Consider the following 20,376-nt stretch of genomic DNA (forward strand, 5'->3'; position numbering starts at 1 on the left):
CTGAGTTGACCTTATATTTCATCAAGCAACTCCATATAAAACAATGTCCTTCTGCAAAGTGCATCTCTTTCCGAACACCTTATCCAAACATTCCTGGAAAGCTAGATAACTTCCAAGGCACTGACTTTCCACTTGCAAACAGTCCTCCATGACGCCATGCTTCCACCTCTCTTCTAGGCAAACATTTAATCCTTGACACATTAATCAATTTGCCGATCCACACCACGTAAGTACAGCATGCTACAACCACACTGCCCGTCTCAATGAACCTGTCAATTTCACGACTTTGAACAAAAATCCTCAACTGCAGGTGCGATATATAACGGCATGCAATTCCTACCATCGTTAAACTATACCCTGCTAAATTGATGCATGAAAAAAGACACTAATATCACAGTCGTAAAACTGATTCGAAGGACACCCTGCACACTCCTATAATCAAAGGCAACATTGATTCATAAACTAAAATGGCACATCCCGAATACAAATTTTGGCACTTAAATGTTCTACGTTCTCTTTGACTTCATAAAAGCATCTGTATACATGAAAACAATCATTCTGCAGCAGAAGTTCAAGATTGTGTCTGCAACTAACTCATGATCTCTCACAGCCAAAAATTAACACACATGACAATCAGATGATAACACCACATCTGGTGGCTACTTATCTTTTAATAGAGGTCTCCTAGTGCGAGAACTCTATTCATGTGCACACGGTTTTGGCTGCCCTGCCCATGAGCAATCCAGCAAACTGACCTTCTCAAAAAAAAGTATTGAATTTAATTATATAATGAAGCAAAAAAAGGCTTCATTATGAGCTTCAACTAGTCACATCTTTATCTTGACATTTTTTACTCGAATAGCAAAATTCCAACTATTTGATAATAAATATGTTGACTCAAATTCTTAATGGTCTCCGAAATGCCCTCCCTCCTTAAAGGCCTGCTTTCGCTTTGAGATGCTGTTTGAAGTCCATTATATCACCTTCCCACCTTGTTACTGATTGGTTCTCACAGACCCAAATCTCCTTTGCCACCTGGTTGATTAGCCTGAAATCGTGGCTTACAAGCACAAGGCCCCCATCCCATTCATTTAGAGCATCAGCTAAAGCATCTATTGTCTCTATGTCAAGATGATTAGTGGGCTCATCAAGCAAAAGCATATGAGGCAAACGCCAAGCTAGCCAAGCAAATATGACTCTACTCCTCTGGCCGTCAGACAAATTTCTCATGGGCATAATTTGGGCCTTCCCAGTGAGCCCAAATCTTCCAATCGCTGCACGCATCTTCTCCTCTTCTAGGCCTGGATATTCAGACATCATATATTGCAGGGCTGGCACATCGAGATTGAGTTTGTCAGCCAAATGCTGGTGGAACTGGGCAATCCGAAGATGATTGTGGCGCCGTACCATGCCATCAATAGGAGCCAGCTCACCAGTCATCAGCTTCAATAGAGTGCTCTTACCTGCACCATTGGGTCCCACCAAGGCTACCCTCGAATCCAAGTCTACTCCAAAGTCAAGTTTTCTATATATCATATGCTCTGGAGTGTAACCAAAATCCACCTCTACAAACTGTAGAACTGGTGGGGGTAGCTTGCCAACATCAGTAAAGCGGAAAACAAGCACCTTATCCCTAGCCACCTTTTCTGTTAAGCCCCCTCTTTCCATTTTTGCCAAGGTCTTCTCTTTACTCTGTGCCTGCCTGGCTAATTTAGCAGAGCCATGCCCAAACCTGGCAATATACTCTTTCATATTCGCTATCTGCTCTTGCTCCCACTTGTACTGCTTCATCTGATTTTCTTCCAGCTCTTCTCGGGTTTGAAGATACTGGTCAAAATTTCCAGTATAAAACTTCAACTTTTTGCTTTGCATATGTATGATGTTGGTGCAGACACCATTGAGAAAATCCTGTGAGTGTGACACGACGACGAGGATGCGGTCAAACTTCTTTAAAGTTTCCTCAAGCCACACACATGCTTCAAGATCTGCAACAGAAAATAGTGTAAATATGCGCATATAAATTGCCTACCTACCAGAATGTCTTTTCCATGACGGAAGTTATCGCTGTAAAACTAGAAATGTGCCACTTACCAAGATGGTTTGTTGGCTCATCAAGAAGTAGGATCGTTGGATTCATGAACAATGCTCTGGCTAATGCAATTCTCATTCGCCATCCGCCTGAAAAATCCCGGGTCTTTTTCTGTTGCATGCTTTTAGTGAAACCTAGACCATATAAGATCTCAGCTGCCCTCTTCTCTGCTGTAGCTGCATCCATAGCCTCCAAACGCTCATATAATCTTTCTAGAACCTCACCACCACCATCATCCTTCAAATCACAAATTATGTTAACGTGAAACAAACGTTCACTTCCAACTTTTGGACTAGTCATAAACAAGTTTGCAAGCCGTCAGTTCCAATCAGTTAAACCTTCATAACGCAGAAAAGTTTCAGCTTACTAATTGAAAGAGGGGCTAAACACTGCACAAACGCAATCTCAAGCCACAAAAGAGAACAATGACCAAGACTATTATGATATATTTCATATGTATATACTATAATCATCTATATATAGGTATACTCTTTGAGCTTCAAAATTATGAGAGGTTAAAACACTCAAAAAAACACAAAAGCAAGGGACACAAGAAAATGAATAATGAAAAAACTATATATACCTAGATGAATCCAGGATATACCCAGATTCACCCTTGAAGGAAAGTGCAAGGTATAGCCTCATGGTAGTCACCCACGAGACAATATAACCATCAGCTCCATCATGCATAGTATTGACTAAATACCACAACATCCCCACTAACGTCGTCAGTGCCCCATAGTGGGTGTAGAACTAGGTACAAACATATGCTCCCAAACACAACACACACCACACGCACACACACATGAGCATACATCAACACAAAGTTCAGCGTGCTGAGTTTCTGTCATGACTCCGGAGATCAAGGGCAGACTCAGCCATAATGAAGCCTAGCACTAAGAGAAGCGTTAAATTGGAAAAATTAGCACAAAAGAAAAGGTAGTTGATAGGGCATACGCACCACAAAAGATAGAAAGAATTAGCACAATATCAACTGGTCGTAACTCGGACGAAAACTTCACAATGTGAGGTCTGCATGTCCGCTATACGACTAAAAAATATACCTAGATGAATCCACGATATACCCAGATTCACCCTTGAAGGAAAGTGCAAGGTATAGGCTCATGGTAGTCACCCACGAGACAATATAACCATCAGCTCCATCATGCATAGTATTGACTAAATACCACAACATCCCCACTAACGTCGTCAATGCCCAATAGTGGGTGTAGAACTAGGTACAAACATATGCTCCCAAACACAACACACACCACACGCACACACACATGAGCATACATCAACACAAAGTTCAGCGTGCTGAGTTTCTGTCATGACTCCGGAGATCAAGGGCAGACTCAGCCATAATGAAGCCATGACTCCGGAGATCAAGGGCAGACTCAGCCATAATTGATAAAAACAAACCATTATTCCCTTGAAAATCATTTTAAACAAGGCATAGGCAAAAGAGGCTTACTTGACTTAAACTTTGAAACATGTACTCAACTTTGAACGAACAGGATAAGACATCACAAAGACTTAATTCTAGAATTCAGACTCCACAGCTCTCAGAATAGAGTTCAATCCAATCTTGTCTAAGTCAAGGGAAGTAAAGATAGTTATTAACAAATCTTACTTTCAAACAAAGGCACTTGGACTTCATAAATTTACTTAACCGTACTCGAAGTTGAGTACTATGAGACTTTCTTGACTCCAAATCTTCATGAGAGTAGTTATGAAGGGTATCCTATAGCTTAAATAGGATCTTGATATTAAATACTTTATAAGAGAAGGAATCAAACTTCGTGACACTAGATAGGTAAAGCGATCTCCGTTTGTAATCTTAAGGAAAACTTCTACTCCATAAGAAAAAGTGTTGTGAAAGAACCTTTAGGATTCCAAGCTCTTTTAGACTGATTTAAAGGAAGAACTTATTCGGGTTAGGGATGCCTTTGCCAAAGCATAGGTTTCTTGTGGTTAATTGTCTTATTTTTATGTAAGAAGACTTTCCTTCCAAGTTGAAACCTTTAGGAAAAAAGGTATGCAAGTTCTCATCCAAAACAACTCTAACGGTATGCAAGTTCTCATCCAAAACAACTCGCGAGGCCACTCTGATTTATTAAACTCTTTAGAGAGTCTAAAATTACCCTCTATGCTCAATAGGAAAACAACGGAAAGACTCAAAGCCATGTTCCTTGCGGCATACAAACTAGCACAAAGTGGAAGACTTGACAATATGCAACCTTAACTTCGCTGCTTGTCCAAACAGGAAGAATAAGATCATCACCTTAATCATGCTTAGCCTGGTCAACAGCTATGACACCCTCTTCACATCATCAGTCCCAAGCAGCTTTGTATAGAGCTTACAACCTACTCTTAAAGGAACTCAATTTTATCGCTCAACAAGTAAACAAATACACTGGCACAACTGAACAACAAAAGTAGATTTAGTCCAACAAAGGCGAGACAACTTAAATGGTTGAGAAAAAAATATTGTATTTAGCAAAATACCAGACGTTCGAAGAAATGTGAGGCATACAGATAATGTATGGATTGGCATACTCTACTTGAAGGCATTTATCATAGATATCTACTTCAAACCCAAGAGAGTTTGAAATATCTTTGAAGGTATACTCTAGTTAAAGGCGAGAACCTTAAAAACTTAAATAGTTGAGAGCAAATAACGTCGTATTTAGCAAAAAGAGAGATATTCAAAAAAATGTGAGACATACGGATATGTATAGATTGGGAAACTTTAGTTAACACTAGTTTGGTAACCTAACAAGACATACAAATGTCCTTTCGAGCTTCTGAAAACAAAAAAAATCAAAACCATAGTAGATCCACTCGTTTTGGAAATCCTTTCATGAGCTTATTGTCACCAGCGTGTGACTACTATCTATCCTTTTTGCTGATTTCTTTCTTATTATTGATTTACGTTCACTTCTTGGAAACACCCCTCGGGAAATCTAACTGCCCTGCATTGCATAGCTAGTGTGGAACTGTCCAGAGGGAGTCCAGGCCTGAGGGCAAGAGAGCACTAAGGTTGGACAAAGACTATGGTTAGCCAAAGTGGGGTCATTGACTAGCCAAAGTGGAATCCTTTGCTACAAAGGCTACATTTCAGTTTTGGGTGTGGCTACAGTGTACAAAGGGGGTCAGACGACCTAGAAAGATACAATGGAAGCATCTCCTAAAATTTAGGGAACTGCTATTTTGGGACCTGAAAATGTGTTTGCGTCATTACCTCCGAAATGACAAGGAGAACATTTTCTTACTCTGCCGTGAAGTCAACTGGGCAACTGGTTGGGAGATTTTTAGGCGGCAACCCCGAAACGGAAAAATGCTTGTAAATGCGCCAAGTGCACATTCTGGTGCACTTTCCTCATGCAGAAAAATGGGCGCTGATTTTTAAGCTGGGAGAGGCTCATTTTCAGATTTTGTCACAGGTTAAGAGCTATGAAGTGCTTCCTTTACCTCCTATGTACAGTGCAGTGCCAAGAGTGATGCCCTGCACGCTACGCACTGCCCTCTCTCCCCCCTATGGCAGTATGTTTTGCCCCACTAGTGAGCTTTTCAATTGACCAATGTACAGTTGTGTGGGTTCATGCACGATTGCCGAGGCAAGAGCCTCTTGCACAGGTATTGGATTAGCTAGCGGCTAATCCCCCGCAGGTACAGGTGAATTTGGAGAGGTTTCACGCCAGAAATCTCGTCCGATTCAAAGGGCAAGTAGCCCTACAGGTGCGGGAGCTCGAGGACTTGCTACAGATGCGACCGGCACGCGAAACAGAGCCCGAAACAGTAAATTACAGCCTGCTGTGTATTTTTGCAGGTTTAGGGTTTTGGCCCTAAACGGTCCCTAATACCCAGGAGGTTCGAGGACGCGAGGGGACCGCTGTACAGGTAATCTGGCGCATTTTCGGGGCTGAAAACAGAGAATTTAGCGTGCTGCAGATTCTCGCCAGGTTTTGCAAAGTGCCCGTATGCGTCGGGAAAGTCGGTCAATGCGTGGGAATACTAACTGTGAAGGGTCCTAGTACAGTTATGCTGCCGAAATCGGGCCGGGACAGTTGAAATTCAGCCAAGTTTGTGTGGGGCGCTTGTAGGGAACCACAGCGTTTATTCCCTATTTTAAACAATAAAGAAATACCGAAAGGGGTGCAAAAGTTAGGAGCCAATCTGGTGTCGGTCTACTCATACAGGTGCAATCTAGCAGCATGTATCCCTCCCCTTTGTTGTGTCTTGAAAGTACAAGTAAAGGGGGCGACAAATTAAATGGGTGAAAGCAAATAAGGTTTAAGTTTAAAGTCTACCGCCCTTTTTGAAAGTACAAGCCGGTTTCACTTATAGTTCAAGGACTAATAGAAATGGCAAAAATGAGAAACTTCTCATCTCTTTGTCACAACAAGCCTCCAAAGTTGATGGACCAATCTATACAAACATTCCTTACGTTTCATTGCATATAAATGAGACTAGGGAGTTTTGTAGAACATGAGAAAATTCCCCGTCAACTTCAATGGGTTGGGTGATCAAAACATATGGTTGCTTTTGCCTCACTATTTTTTTATTGGCAAAAAAATTGGTAAATTTTGCGGATCTATCATCCAAGTTTCTATAGTCACGCTCAATACATATACTAAATTGTCACGTGCACATCTAACCATATGTGCATGTAGACCAGCTGTACCTAATTCTAGAGTTTAGGCACCTTTATGAGCCTGTACGCAGGACGTGCATAACCAGGCACTTAAGAGTAGTTGCATACCCTCTTAGTAGGCACATTTTATTGATAAGTGACTTTTTAATTACCAAATCGTGGGGGCTGATTTGGGGCTGCTCGACCCAACCTTTTTCAGCTGTATAAGTGACCCTTGGGGAGCCAATAGACAGCAGAGGACCCACAGGATCAGAAGCACCAGCAATAAACCTGCAATGCCCCCATCCTGTCCAGCGTTTTCTAACAAGACAACATTTTTTATTAGCGTTTTCAGCCCTTGATCATCAGCGTTTATCAGCCAGCAGCATTTTTGCTTCTCCCCAACGTACAACCGCAGTGCCCCATCAAATCATAGCTTTTCCTCGTTGTCGTTGGTCGTTCCATCACGGCCTAGCCAACAGAGCAATTTTGAGCCCTCAATTCCGCCGACGTTTTTCAGTTTTCAACCGTCGTCATCATCACCGACGACACTTCAGCCCATTAGTTTCGTCGCATGATCCAAATCCCATCAACGTCCCTAGCATTTTCGGATTTCAACATATTCAACCCTTAGCCTCGACCTCATCGTCGTCAAGCACCACAACATCTAAAACCATTGTAACAGACTGTGCAACCTAAAGCAAATACCTCTCTAGCAATAGAGAGGGGAGCCCTTGGAGGGGGGTTTGGGACCACACCTGGTGTCGTCTCTTATCTCTCTCTCTCTCTCTAGCACTCTTAACACTTTCCACTCTCTTTGTTTTGGTCATTGCACGTTCTCTCATTAAGCTAAGGAAGGCTCTCCCTTCCTCTTAAGTAAAAGGAACCTTGAGCACTCACTGTTCACGCATAGGAAATAGATCGTGAGCTTACACGATCATTCACTTCCGCTGCACATTACATTAGTATAAGAGCTCTTTGGCAGTGTTCTGTATCATCACTCAAGGAAAGAAGCACAAAGTCACAGAAATTTTTTGCTTGTTGTGATTGCGCGTAACCCAAGACCACTTGGACGTGTCGATCCCTAATCTGTGTTTTTGAAGAGCGGCAAGTAATCCAAAAAGAAGGGCTTGTCCAACCTCCCCTCGTTCCTCTCCACTCATTGAGAACGGACCTTGCACTTCGTGGCAAGCCAATCGACGTGAGATGGGAAAAAGCAACCTTGGTGTGAGCACAAGACCACCAAGGGATGCACCCGCAGGAAGGAGTTGAGCTTGGGTAAGAGAAAAGCCTATTAAACGCAGATTGCAAGCCAAAAATCCAAATACCGAAGAACCTCAAGAACCCAAGAAACCTCAAGTACCCAAGTACCCAAGCGCCCCAAGAACCCAAGACCATACTTTGCATGAAGGTGATGAGAGTGAAGTTGGAGGAGACTAAGTTTCTACATCCGGAGGATTGTCCTCCGATCCTCCCCCATCCCCATCTATGCCACAGATTGTACCAAGCCCTATGGAGACTTTGGTCAAGTCGATGACGGAGATGATGCTACAACAAGAGGCTCAACGTGCCGCCATGGATAGAGACCGTGAAGAAATAAGGGCAGCTATGGAGCTCGAAAGTGAGCAAGTTGAAACCGGCCCATGGGGCGGTAGGCTTTGGCTTTCACCCGAAATTCTTTACTTTAGACACACACACAGAGAACGTGCAAAGGAAACCTGCGACGGGAATTAACACTTAAGCACACGCACGGCTCGGTAGCTAGAATGCTCCGAGCAGACGCCGACAACCTGTAGGCCCTAAAATTGGCGCACCTTTCGGTATTATTTTATTCTTTGAGAGGATAAATTACAAAGTAGAGTCCTGGGAATCCTTTACCTCGTTTACCTGTATCCCGCCAGATACTACTTGATTTGGACAAATTTCGGCAACATAACAGCCCCAAATCTTGCGTGAAACCAATTCCCCTGCTAGAACTCACTTCCACCGGCGTATACCCTCTGATTCCTGCTCAAAAACAGTAAATTCAGCATGCTGTTTTTGCCCTGTTTTCAGTCCCAAATAGTCCCCTAGTTGTCCTCTGCCATTGGGGCACGATTCCCAAAGTGTTATAGCGTCCGTATGGCTGAAAAACAGTCAATTTTTTGCGCATACACAGCGCTGAATTTGCACTTGTACGGTGAGGTTATGACCCTCACCGGTGCCTGCTTTGGAGTAGCAGCTAGCTATCCCTGTTCCTGCTCAAGGAGGCTCTTGCCTCAGCACAAAGCATGAAAGCACACAGTTGTACGTCAGTCAAATGAAGAGCCCTCTTGTGGGGCATCACATAACTGCATGTAGGGGGGGGGGGGGGAGAGCAATGTGTACTGTGCAGGTCATCCATCACTCCTAGTGGAACCGGCCCATGGGGGGGCGCTGGGTGTTGGCTTTCACCCAAAATTCTTTACTTTTCAAGTTTATGACGCAAAGGAACTTCACGAATAAGGCTGTGATTGGAATTCAACACTTCAAGCCAAACCACGGCCTCGCAGCTAGAGCGCTACCAAGCAGACAACAACACCCTGTTGGCCCCAAAGACTGGTGCCCCTTTCGGTATTTCTTTATTCTTATTATACTTCAGAAAAACCTGTAAACTTCCACAAAATGTCCCAGTTTTATCGGGCTGAAATTCCTCTACTCCAACCCGATTTCGGCAACATAACCACAGTAGAAGTTTCCACAGACAAAATCCCAAGCAAACATAGACTTTCCACGCACTTTAGAGCTCTTTGCAAAACCTGGCGAGAAATTGCAGCTCGCTGAATTCTTTGTTTTGCGCTCCGATCCGCGTGCCGATCACTTTTTTGGGTAGCCCTCGAGCTCTCGCACCTGTAGGGTCACTTGCCCTTTGAATTAGACGAGATTCCTCGTGGGAAATCTCTCCAAAATGGCATGTACAAATGTACAAGCGCCCAATGCTTTCCCGAGGCTCCCCCGACAAATAAACGATCCAAACCCTTGCACCTAGCCCTCACCAAGCTGTCCAAACCTGTCCATGGCTATAATTGCAGGTTTTTGACCCAATTTCGCCAACATAACGACGCAAATATCCCTGTAGGTCAAATGTACACGTCAAGGACACTTTCCCTTGCCGTATGGAAGCTTTCCAGTGCTGTAATTTATTGTTTTGCCACTGTTTGGTTCCTACTGCCCTGTACACACATCACAAGGCCTTTCCGAGGCTCCCCTGACAATTCCCTGCAGTTTAGGTGCGAAACCCTAAACCTGCAGAAAAACACAGCAGGCTGCAATACTCTGTTTTGGACCGTTTCGAGCGGCGCGAGCACGCCTACGTGTCTCAGGTGCTCCCGCACGCAATGGGACAATTCCCATGTAGATCGGACCAGTTTTCATGCGAGAAAACTCTCCGTTTTCACATTCCTTCGAGATGGAACTGTGCGTGTACTTGAAGGGGATTAGCAATTAGCTAATCCGGTTCCTGTACACAAGGCTCTTGCCTTGGCAAACGCGCATAAAACCCCCAGAACTGTACATGGTCATCTGAGAAGCCCAACTAGTGGGGCATTTGTAACCGGCCTGTTCAATACAAAAAGGGCGGTAGACTTTACTTTAAACCTTGATTTAGCTTTCACCCATTATTAGTCGTCTATTTTACCTGTACTTTCAAGACACAACAAAGGGGAGAGGGATACAGGCTGCTAGATTGCACCTGTATGAGTAGACGGACACCAGATTGGCCCCTAACTTAGGCGCCCCTTTCGGTATTTCTTTATTGTTCAAAAGAGGGAATAAACGCTGTGGTTCCTACAAGCTGCCCCGCACAAACTCGGCTGAATTTCCACTGTTCCAGCCCGATTTCGGCAACATAACTGTACTAGAACCCTTCACGGTCAGTATTCCCACGCATTGACTGACTTTCCCGACGCATACGGGCACTTTGCAAAACCTGGCGAGAATCTGCAGCACGCTGAATTCTCTGTTTTCAGCCCTGAAAATGCTCCAGATCGCCTGTACAGCGGTCCCCTTGCGTCCCCGAACCTCCTGGGGGTATTAGGGTCCGTTTAGGGCCAAAACCCTAAACCTGCAAAAATACACAGCAGGCTGTAATTCACTGTTTCGGGCTCCGTTTCGCGTGCCGGTCGCATCCCTAGCAAGTCCTCGAGCTCCCGCACCTGTAGGGCTACTTGCCCTTTGAATCGGACGAGATTTCTGGCGTGAAACCTCTCCGAATTCACCTGTACCTGCGGGGGGGATTAGCCGCTAGCTAATCCAGTACCTGTGCAAGAGGCTCTTGCCTCGGCAATCGCGCATGAACCCACACAACTGTACATTGGTCAAATGAAGAGCCCACTAGAGGGGCATAACATACTGCCAAAGGGGAGAGAGAGGGCAGTGCGTAGCGTGCAGGGCATCACTCCTGGCACCGCACTGTGCATAAGAGGGAAAGCAAGCACTCCATAGCTCTTAACCTGTGACAGAGACTTGCAAAATGAGCCTCCCAGCTATAAATCACGTTTTTGCCTTCTCTATAAGTAGTAAACTGGCCTCAGAGTGCCAAGTGTCACTCATTTGTGCATTTTCCCGCTTTAGACCCTCGGGTCTAAAAATATCTCACCTGCAGCCTCTGTTGACTTGGCCACAGAGTAACAAAATGATCCCCATGTCAAACTGCACGTAATGACGCGAAGACATTTTCAGGTCCCAAAATAGCAGTTCCCTAAATTTTAGGAGATGCTGCCATTATATCTTTCTAGGTCATCCGACCCTCTTTGTACACTGTGGCCACATCCAAAACTGAAATGTAGCCTCTGTAGCAAAGGATTCCACTTTGGCTAGTCAATGACCCCACTTGGCTAACCATAGTCCTTGTCCAACCTTAGTGCTCTCTTGCCCTCAGGCCTGGACTCCCTCTGGACAGTTCCACACTAGCTATGCAATGCAGGGCAGTTAGATTTCCCGAGGGGTGTTTCCAAAAAGTGAAAGTAAATAGATAATAAGAAAGAAATCAACAAAAAGGATAGATAGTAGTCACACGCTGGTGACATACCCCCCCGCTGCAAAAATCTGCTTGAAGTAAATCCATGTGGACGGAGCTTGCCCTTGAAGCAATAAAGTTGTCCACCATTGTCCCGCATTCCCTGTCAAGAAAGTGGCTGCCTTGCGGACCTTTGAAGCCTCTGTAAAGTTTCCCCCTGCATAGGCCTTGTCAAACTGCTGGAGGAATGAAAGAGCCTTCTTCCTGTCATCAAACCCTGTAAAGGTCGTGAATGACACTCCTTTGCCACCTTCTTTGTACGGAGTTGGCCTCTCCAGCGGCGTTAAATTGTCATATGGAAGTGACTGAAACATGGGAACACTATTAGGGTTCATTTGTGTTCCTTGGCCGCTATTAACTTGACCTGGAAATGCCATATTTGGCTGCTGATTTGTAATTCCAGCCATACCAAAATTTGCTTGTGGCATCCCAAATTGTCCCTGAGTGCTTTGAAACCCTGGTTGCATACCCATGACACTGTACATGGGGTTAGGCATCATCGTTTGAGCACCCGCAAACACTGTTCCTGGCGTATAAAACTGATTTCCAGGTGCATGACCAGCCATGCTCTGAAATACCGATCCACCTCCAAAATAGCCAGGGTGTACTGAAGGTGGTGGGAAGACCTGTTGCATAGCCTGTAAGTTGCTTCCCTGCCCATTAGAACCAGCTATAGGCTGCTGAAAGGTGGCGGGCTGAATTGGTACAGCTTGAAAAACTGGCATCTCAGCCACCTGTTCTTGCACCTTAGGCATACGTTGTGGAGACTGCATGTTCTCCGTCAAGTGTACAGGTGTTTCCATTGACTGTGCGGTATGAATCACCTGTGTTCGAGCCTTAACAGGCTTTTGAATATGATCCAGTGACCCAACTTGCTGAGACGGAACAGGAGGTTGCAGAAAGGCTAAAAACCTTGGGTTCTGCATTACTTGTGTGAACATAGCCACAGCAGTAGCCAACTGGGTCCTGAATATATCATCATCAGTCTGTGGTGGTCTTGAGGACTCACCCACTTCATGTGTCTGTTGACCCTGTGAAGAGGAAACCTCTTCAGTCACATCATCTGGTCTGTCAGCCATAATTACAATTCCCTGTGTCTCGTCTATGATCCCCTGTGTCTTCAAGCCCAAAACTGACCAAGGCTCACTTCTATGGAAAAAAGTGATTTAATCCCGTCGATGGAACCATGTAACCGGCCTGTTCAATACAAAAAGGGCGGTAGACTTTACTTTAAACCTTGATTTAGCTTTCACCCATTATTAGTCGTCTATTTTACCTGTACTTTCAAGACACAACAAAGGGGAGAGGGATACAGGCTGCTAGATTGCACCTGTATGAGTAGACGGACACCAGATTGGCCCCTAACTTAGGCGCCCCTTTCGGTATTTCTTTATTGTTCAAAAGAGGGAATAAACGCTGTGGTTCCTACAAGCTGCCCCGCACAAACTCGGCTGAATTTCCACTGTTCCAGCCCGATTTCGGCAACATAACTGTACTAGAACCCTTCACGGTCAGTATTCCCACGCATTGACTGACTTTCCCGACGCATACGGGCACTTTGCAAAACCTGGCGAGAATCTGCAGCACGCTGAATTCTCTGTTTTCAGCCCTGAAAATGCTCCAGATCGCCTGTACAGCGGTCCCCTTGCGTCCCCGAACCTCCTGGGGGTATTAGGGTCCGTTTAGGGCCAAAACCCTAAACCTGCAAAAATACACAGCAGGCTGTAATTCACTGTTTCGGGCTCCGTTTCGCGTGCCGGTCGCATCCCTAGCAAGTCCTCGAGCTCCCGCACCTGTAGGGCTACTTGCCCTTTGAATCGGACGAGATTTCTGGCGTGAAACCTCTCCGAATTCACCTGTACCTGCGGGGGGGATTAGCCGCTAGCTAATCCAGTACCTGTGCAAGAGGCTCTTGCCTCGGCAATCGCGCATGAACCCACACAACTGTACATTGGTCAAATGAAGAGCCCACTAGAGGGGCATAACATACTGCCAAAGGGGAGAGAGAGGGCAGTGCGTAGCGTGCAGGGCATCACTCCTGGCACCGCACTGTGCATAAGAGGGAAAGCAAGCACTCCATAGCTCTTAACCTGTGACAGAGACTTGCAAAATGAGCCTCCCAGCTATAAATCACGTTTTTGCCTTCTCTATAAGTAGTAAACTGGCCTCAGAGTGCCAAGTGTCACTCATTTGTGCATTTTCCCGCTTTAGACCCTCGGGTCTAAAAATATCTCACCTGCAGCCTCTGTTGACTTGGCCACAGAGTAACAAAATGATCCCCATGTCAAACTGCACGTAATGACGCGAAGACATTTTCAGGTCCCAAAATAGCAGTTCCCTAAATTTTAGGAGATGCTGCCATTATATCTTTCTAGGTCATCCGACCCTCTTTGTACACTGTGGCCACATCCAAAACTGAAATGTAGCCTCTGTAGCAAAGGATTCCACTTTGGCTAGTCAATGACCCCACTTGGCTAACCATAGTCCTTGTCCAACCTTAGTGCTCTCTTGCCCTCAGGCCTGGACTCCCTCTGGACAGTTCCACACTAGCTATGCAATGCAGGGCAGTTAGATTTCCCGAGGGGTGTTTCCAAAAAGTGAAAGTAAATAGATAATAAGAAAGAAATCAACAAAAAGGATAGATAGTAGTCACACGCTGGTGACAGCATTACCATATGTGTAAAGGGGAGAGAGAGATGCACGAGAGCAAATCATCGCACTACAAAGAGCAAGGGAGAAGGCAAGCTTTCCATTAAAGCTGTGATCACCTGCACCCACTACTCACACACACTGTAGTTGCCACTAATGGGCTGAAATCAGGCCCGTCTCTCAAATTGGGCGCCCCCTCTTCATGCAAATCTCGCAAAAGCATTAGGAACCGCCAAGTGTCCAATTTGCCACTTTTGAGTTAATTTCCTAGTACCCACCAACTTATAAGTGTCGCGAGGGGCCTAAATGACTTTGAACCGGGCCTAGACACCCTTTTACTCCTCGGATTCCAATGCCGATTAGCCAGACCAACTCGTGGTGACATGTCCTTCTCGACTGCGGGTGAGACTCTCGACCATCGACCATTTCACACTGGCCACGCAAATGTCCGATCATTTGCAACTTCGAAAAGAGGATTCCAAAAATTAAACAAAAATCATCGGAAAGAAACCAACAACTCAAGTTAGCAATTGCCACGTCCTCGTGACACCTAGCACCACATTGACATAGGGAGGAAAGAAAGCACTCCAACGCTCTTAACGTGTGACAGGTTCTCAATGAAGCATGCCCCCAACATAAATCAAGCGCCCCCTCTTCTGCCCTTGACCTGTAATGCATCTCTGAACAAATAGATGCAAAAAGGGGAAAATTTCCATGGCTGTCAAAACCTGCTATCGCTGAAAACGCAACAAAACAACCCTGTAAACACGCATCTGATGCCTTCCAATGCTCTTCTTGGTCCTAGGTAAAGTCATGGGAAGCTCAAAAATGGAGAGAAATGGCTGAAAATCACAGTAAACAACCTTCAAAACTGCTTTAAAAAGCCAGTTACGAGTTCGGTTCTCCCAGACTTGGTAAATTGGCCAAAAAGTGTCACTTGGCACTAATGCATGCAATTTTCCCGCATTGGGCTTCCCGCTTAAAAGTCTCTTAATTGGTGCATCAGTTGACTTTGCAACAGAGTAATAAAATGTTCCCCTTGTCATTTTGAAGCTAATGACGCGAATAGATTTTGTGGCCCAAAATAACAGTTCCCTAAATTTTAGGAGATGCTTCCGTTGGGCTCCCACTGGTCATCTGACCATCTATCCTCATTCGGACCGCATCCAAAAATGCAATGTGGCCCAACTGTCAGATACTTTCTGTTGGTGATCCCACCTTGACTTTATGCCTTTATCGTGTTCACTTCCTAGTATCCACCAACTTGTTAAGTGCGATGGGGGGGCTACATGATCTTGTATTGAGCCTAGACATCCTCTTACTATACGAATTCCAGTGCTGACCCACTTCCCGTCTGCGGGGGAAACTACCGTTCACATTGGCCATACAATGCCCGACCATTCGCAACTTCAAAAAGAGGGTCTCATAAATAAAACAAAAATCATTGGAAAGAAACCAGCAACTAAGGTCAGCAGTTGCCACGTCCCGGTGACATACCCCCCTCTTGAAATCGCAAACGTCCTCGATTGCATACCATAAATACATGCCATTGATGATCTTGTGTTGTTAGCACTCTTTTACCATCGCATGTATCCGCAAGAAAGGTCGTAACACATAGATACAAATGACTTCATGAGACCTTCACTTTTGTCATTTCCATCTATTACACTGAATTCATATGTACATATGATGTGATAGCTTTATCATTATCCCTCCTTTGCACACATTGGGTTGGGCCATAAGTAGGCTGTAACCCAAAGACCTCAAGGTAAAGTTGCGATACATTTGGTGACTCTGACAGTTCATGCTCTTCCATCCACTTTCCATCCATAGGTGGAAAGTTCTTGAACTTCACCACATAGCATCTTGCAACCTGTCCCTTAACTTTTTACCTGTGCAAAAGGCTATTGCCTCTGCAAACGAGGATAATTCCACAAGACTGTAGCGTACTATCCACGACCAAGTAAGCTCAAATTTCAAGATGATTTACCAATGCGTCAAAGAATCCAAGCAATCACCTCAGAGAATCGGCGAGCAACGTGCCACTTGGCAGACCCACATCACTCCCGCAGGAGATCTAATGGCCAATCTACCACCGTGACACCTCTCCCTATCTCATCTTGGTTCATACTTGCAAACCCTAAAAACGCAGCAGAAAATCAGCCCTAATTTGACCACTTTTTGGCAGGGCTAACATGCGAAATTTCATGTCTGTCCTTCGAAGAGGATCCCTCTTCCATAATGTCCTTCCCTTTGTCGGCCATAGTGTAATCCCGCGTTCCTGTACTTTGTGTCTTTACCCAAAACAATGGAGGCTCACTAATTGACGAAAAAGTGATTGATGTCCTAGCAACGGAACCTTGAAACCGGCCTGTGGGGCGGTAGGCTTTGGCTTTCACCCGAAATTCTTTACTTGAGACACACACACGGCTCGGTAGCTAGAATGCTCTAAGCAGACGCCGACAACCTGTAGGCCCCAATATTGGTGCCCCTTTCGGTATTTCTTTATTCTTTGAGAGGCTAAATTACAAAGTAGAGTCCTGGGAATCCTTTACCTGTATCCCGCTAGATACTATCTGATTTGGCCAAATTTCGGCACATAACAACCCCAAAACTTGCGCGAAACCAATTCCCCTGCTGAAACTCACTTCCATTGGCAGATACCCTCTGATTTCTGCCCAAAAACAGTAAATTCAGCACGCTGTATTTACTGGTTTTTGCCCCCTTTTCAGCCCCAAACAGTCCCCTAGCTGTCCTCTGCCAGTGGGGCACGATTCCCAAGTGTTCTGACGTCCGTATGGCTGAAAAACAGTCAATTTTCTGCGCATACACAGTGCTGAATTTGCACCTGTATGATGAGGTTACGACCCTAACCGGTGCCTGCTTTGGAGTAGCAGCTAGCTACCCCTGTTCCTGCTCAAGGAGGCTCTTGCCTCAGCACAAAAGCATAAGACCACAAAGTTGTACATCAATCAAATGAAGAGCCCTCTTGTGGGGCATCACATAACTGCACGTAGGGGGGAGAGAGCAGTGTGTAGTGTGCAGGTCATCACTCCTAGCACCACACTATACATAGAGAGGAAAGAAAGCACTCCATAGCTCTTAACCTGTGACAAGTTCTCAATGAAGTATCCCACCGGCATAAAACGAGCGCCCAATCTTCTGCCCTTGACCTGTAAGCATTTGTGCACAAATAGATGCAAAACGGGGAAGATTTCCATAGCTGCCAAAACCCACGTATCACTGAACGCAGCAAAACAGCCTTGTAAACACGCATCTGATGCCTTCCAATGCTGAAAATGAGCTTCTTGGTCCTAGGTAAAGTCATGGGAAGCTCAAAAATGGAGAGAAATGGCTGAAAATCATAGTACACAGCCTCCAAAACTGCTCCAAAATGTCAATTACGTGTTCTGTTCTCCCAGACTTGGTAAATTGGCCAAAAAGTGCCACTTGGCACTCATGCTTGCAATTTTCCCGCATTGGGCTTCCCGCTTAAAAATCTCTTAACTGGTGCATCAGTTGACTTTGCAGCAGAGTAATAAAATGTTCCCCTTGTCATTTTGAAGCTAATGACGCGACTAGATTTCGAGGCCCAAAATAACAGTTCCCTAAATTTTAGGAGATGCTTCCGTTGGGCTCCCAGTGGTCATCTGACCATCTATCCTCATTGAGACCGCATCAAAAAGTGCAATGTGACCCAACTATCGGATACTTTCTGTTAGTGATCCCACCTTGACTTTATGCTTTTATTGAGTTCACTTCTTAGTATCCACCAACTTGCTAAGTGCGAGGGGGGGACCTACATGGTCTTGTACTAAGCCTAGACATCCTCTTACTATACGAATTCCAATGCCGACCCACTTCCCGTCTGCGGGTGAAACTACTATTCACATTGGCCATACAATGCCCGACCATTTGCAACTTCAAAAAGAGGGTCTCAAAAATAAAACAAAAATCATTGGAAAGAAACCAACAACTAAGGTTAGCAGTTGCCATGTCCCCGTGACACAAGCACGCGAGGCTCAACGCATAGTGGCTGAAGTAAAGCGAATGGCTATGGAGTTAGAGCGAGAGGCACAGAGGGACCAACGCATACAGGAGTTGGTCCTACAAGTACTCTCCACGAAGAGCGAGCCACTCAAGGAGGCCAGCAAATCATCACGTAGGCACAGGTAGAGACGAGACTCCCACAATCCAATCACTAAGAAGTTGACATTTAGTAAGTATGGTGGTAAGATGGATGACTCTGTGATTTATTCAAGAAGTATGATCGTAAGATAGATGATTTTGTAAATTATTCTTGGTTGCATCAATTTAATACTTACTTTCCGACTAACAAGAAAACAAGCAACAGCAAAGTTTTGATTGTTGTCATGTATCTAGCAGTAAAATCCAAAATAAATAATGAGACCACATTGGGCAATTCACTTGAGATGCCAAAAGTTTAACAGTATGATGTGATACAAAATATATTGGTTGAGTGTGTGTGCAGATGCGTGCATGCACGGTGCAGTGTGTGCATGCAAGAAGGGGAGAGGGAGAGCGTAGACATTGTGTGGGTAGAGTAGGGCTCAGAATGAGCTAAACCTTATTGTTGTATATATGTACACACAATAAGGTCAGAAGTGGGTGGGAAGCCATAGCTTGGGCAGCCAAGCAAGGCACATGCGCCTTTACCCAAACAATCTCCCGCTTAAAGGCAAGCGGTCATATTGAGTCTATTGATAGGCGAGTGCGTATCCATACGCTCCTTTGACTAAAATTCTCCACCTACAGAACGTGAATTCAAGTACATAAAATCTTGAAAAGAAGAAACATCGAGAACAAAAAGATCATCTACAAGGACTATTATTATATAGCACGGTTATTATAATACAAACTATGTCATATTTTATTGAAGTACAAGCTTTTGCCAAGCCTCCTTCACCCTTGGCATGGGTAGTCTTCAAATCCGATACAATATGAAATATCTTGCCTTCGGAGTATAATATATACTGAACCTTCTTGCCACCCTTGAGAATCTCAAAATCAGCAACCATATCTTTATCTTTATTTGGCAGTGAAGTATCACTTGGAACTCTTGCTCAAGATCATCTTGGTATTCATCAATTGATTCATGAGAAGTTAATGAATCCAAAACTTCATCAATTATCAATCTCGGCATCTGCATCAATAATCATATCCGTTTCATCCACAGAATCATGTTGTTTGACTTGTACACGTGAGGCTTGGTTCAGAATCTGCAACCATAAATTTATTTTTATCTGGTAACAAAGTATCACTTGGAACTCTTGCTCGAACTCATCTTTGTCTTCATCGATTGATTCAAGAGAAGTTAATAAATCCAAAAATTCATCAATAATAATCGTTGTATCTACATCAAGAATCATATCCATTTCATAATCCACAGTATCATGTTCTTTGACTTGTACACATGATGCTTGAATCACTCGTTCCACGTGATAAAGTTTGAGTAAAATCAATTCACGTCCATTTTTAAACAAATTGATAGTATGTCCTCAAAAGCTAATAGCTGGATCATATTGGAACCAATGCTGAGAAAGAATCATGACGTAGTAAGATAAAGGCATGACTTACAAATCCAGTTAAACTGCATAATTTTAATATCAAACTACAACCGTCGAGCTGTCTTATCACAAGTTAAAAATGATCAATCTGCTAACTCCACATCATATAAGTGAGATGTCTTCTAAGTTGGCGAACCAAGCTGTCCAACTCTCTGAGTGCTGACAAAGTTATTAAAAAGAACGTTGTCCATCAAAATTTGATGGAGCGACCATTGAGAGTTCCAAGAAGGCTCAAATCTTGCTTTGATATAGGCTCCAAAACTAGGAATCACATTGAGCATGCTTCATAAGAATGATCGTATCTGCCAAGACATAAATTGCATTGACCACAGTCTTTCCTTTATCCTAAAGGAAAGCAGTAGTCACAAATTGTCGACAT

The 20,376-nt window shown here is 44.4% G+C and overlaps 1 protein-coding gene across 1 annotated transcript in view; it reads right to left on the reverse strand.

The window, feature by feature from the left end:
• Positions 1–756: 756 nt before the first annotated feature.
• The window catches only part of ABCF1 (ABC transporter family protein), a 37,956-nt gene continuing 18,336 nt past the window's right edge, over positions 757–20,376 (reverse strand). The window contains exons 5-6 of the mRNA XM_086507618.1: positions 2,092–2,326; positions 757–1,985 (exon numbers count right to left, since the gene is read on the reverse strand). Coding sequence (XP_086363744.1) covers positions 934–1,985; positions 2,092–2,326 — 1,287 coding nt within the window. The 3' untranslated portion in view covers positions 757–933. The remainder of the gene's footprint in view (positions 1,986–2,091; positions 2,327–20,376) is intronic.

This window comes from Adiantum capillus-veneris, chromosome 30 (assembly GCF_014529385.1).
Source record: "Adiantum capillus-veneris isolate H3 chromosome 30, ASM1452938v2, whole genome shotgun sequence".
Taxonomy (NCBI): Eukaryota; Viridiplantae; Streptophyta; class Polypodiopsida; order Polypodiales; family Pteridaceae; genus Adiantum; species Adiantum capillus-veneris.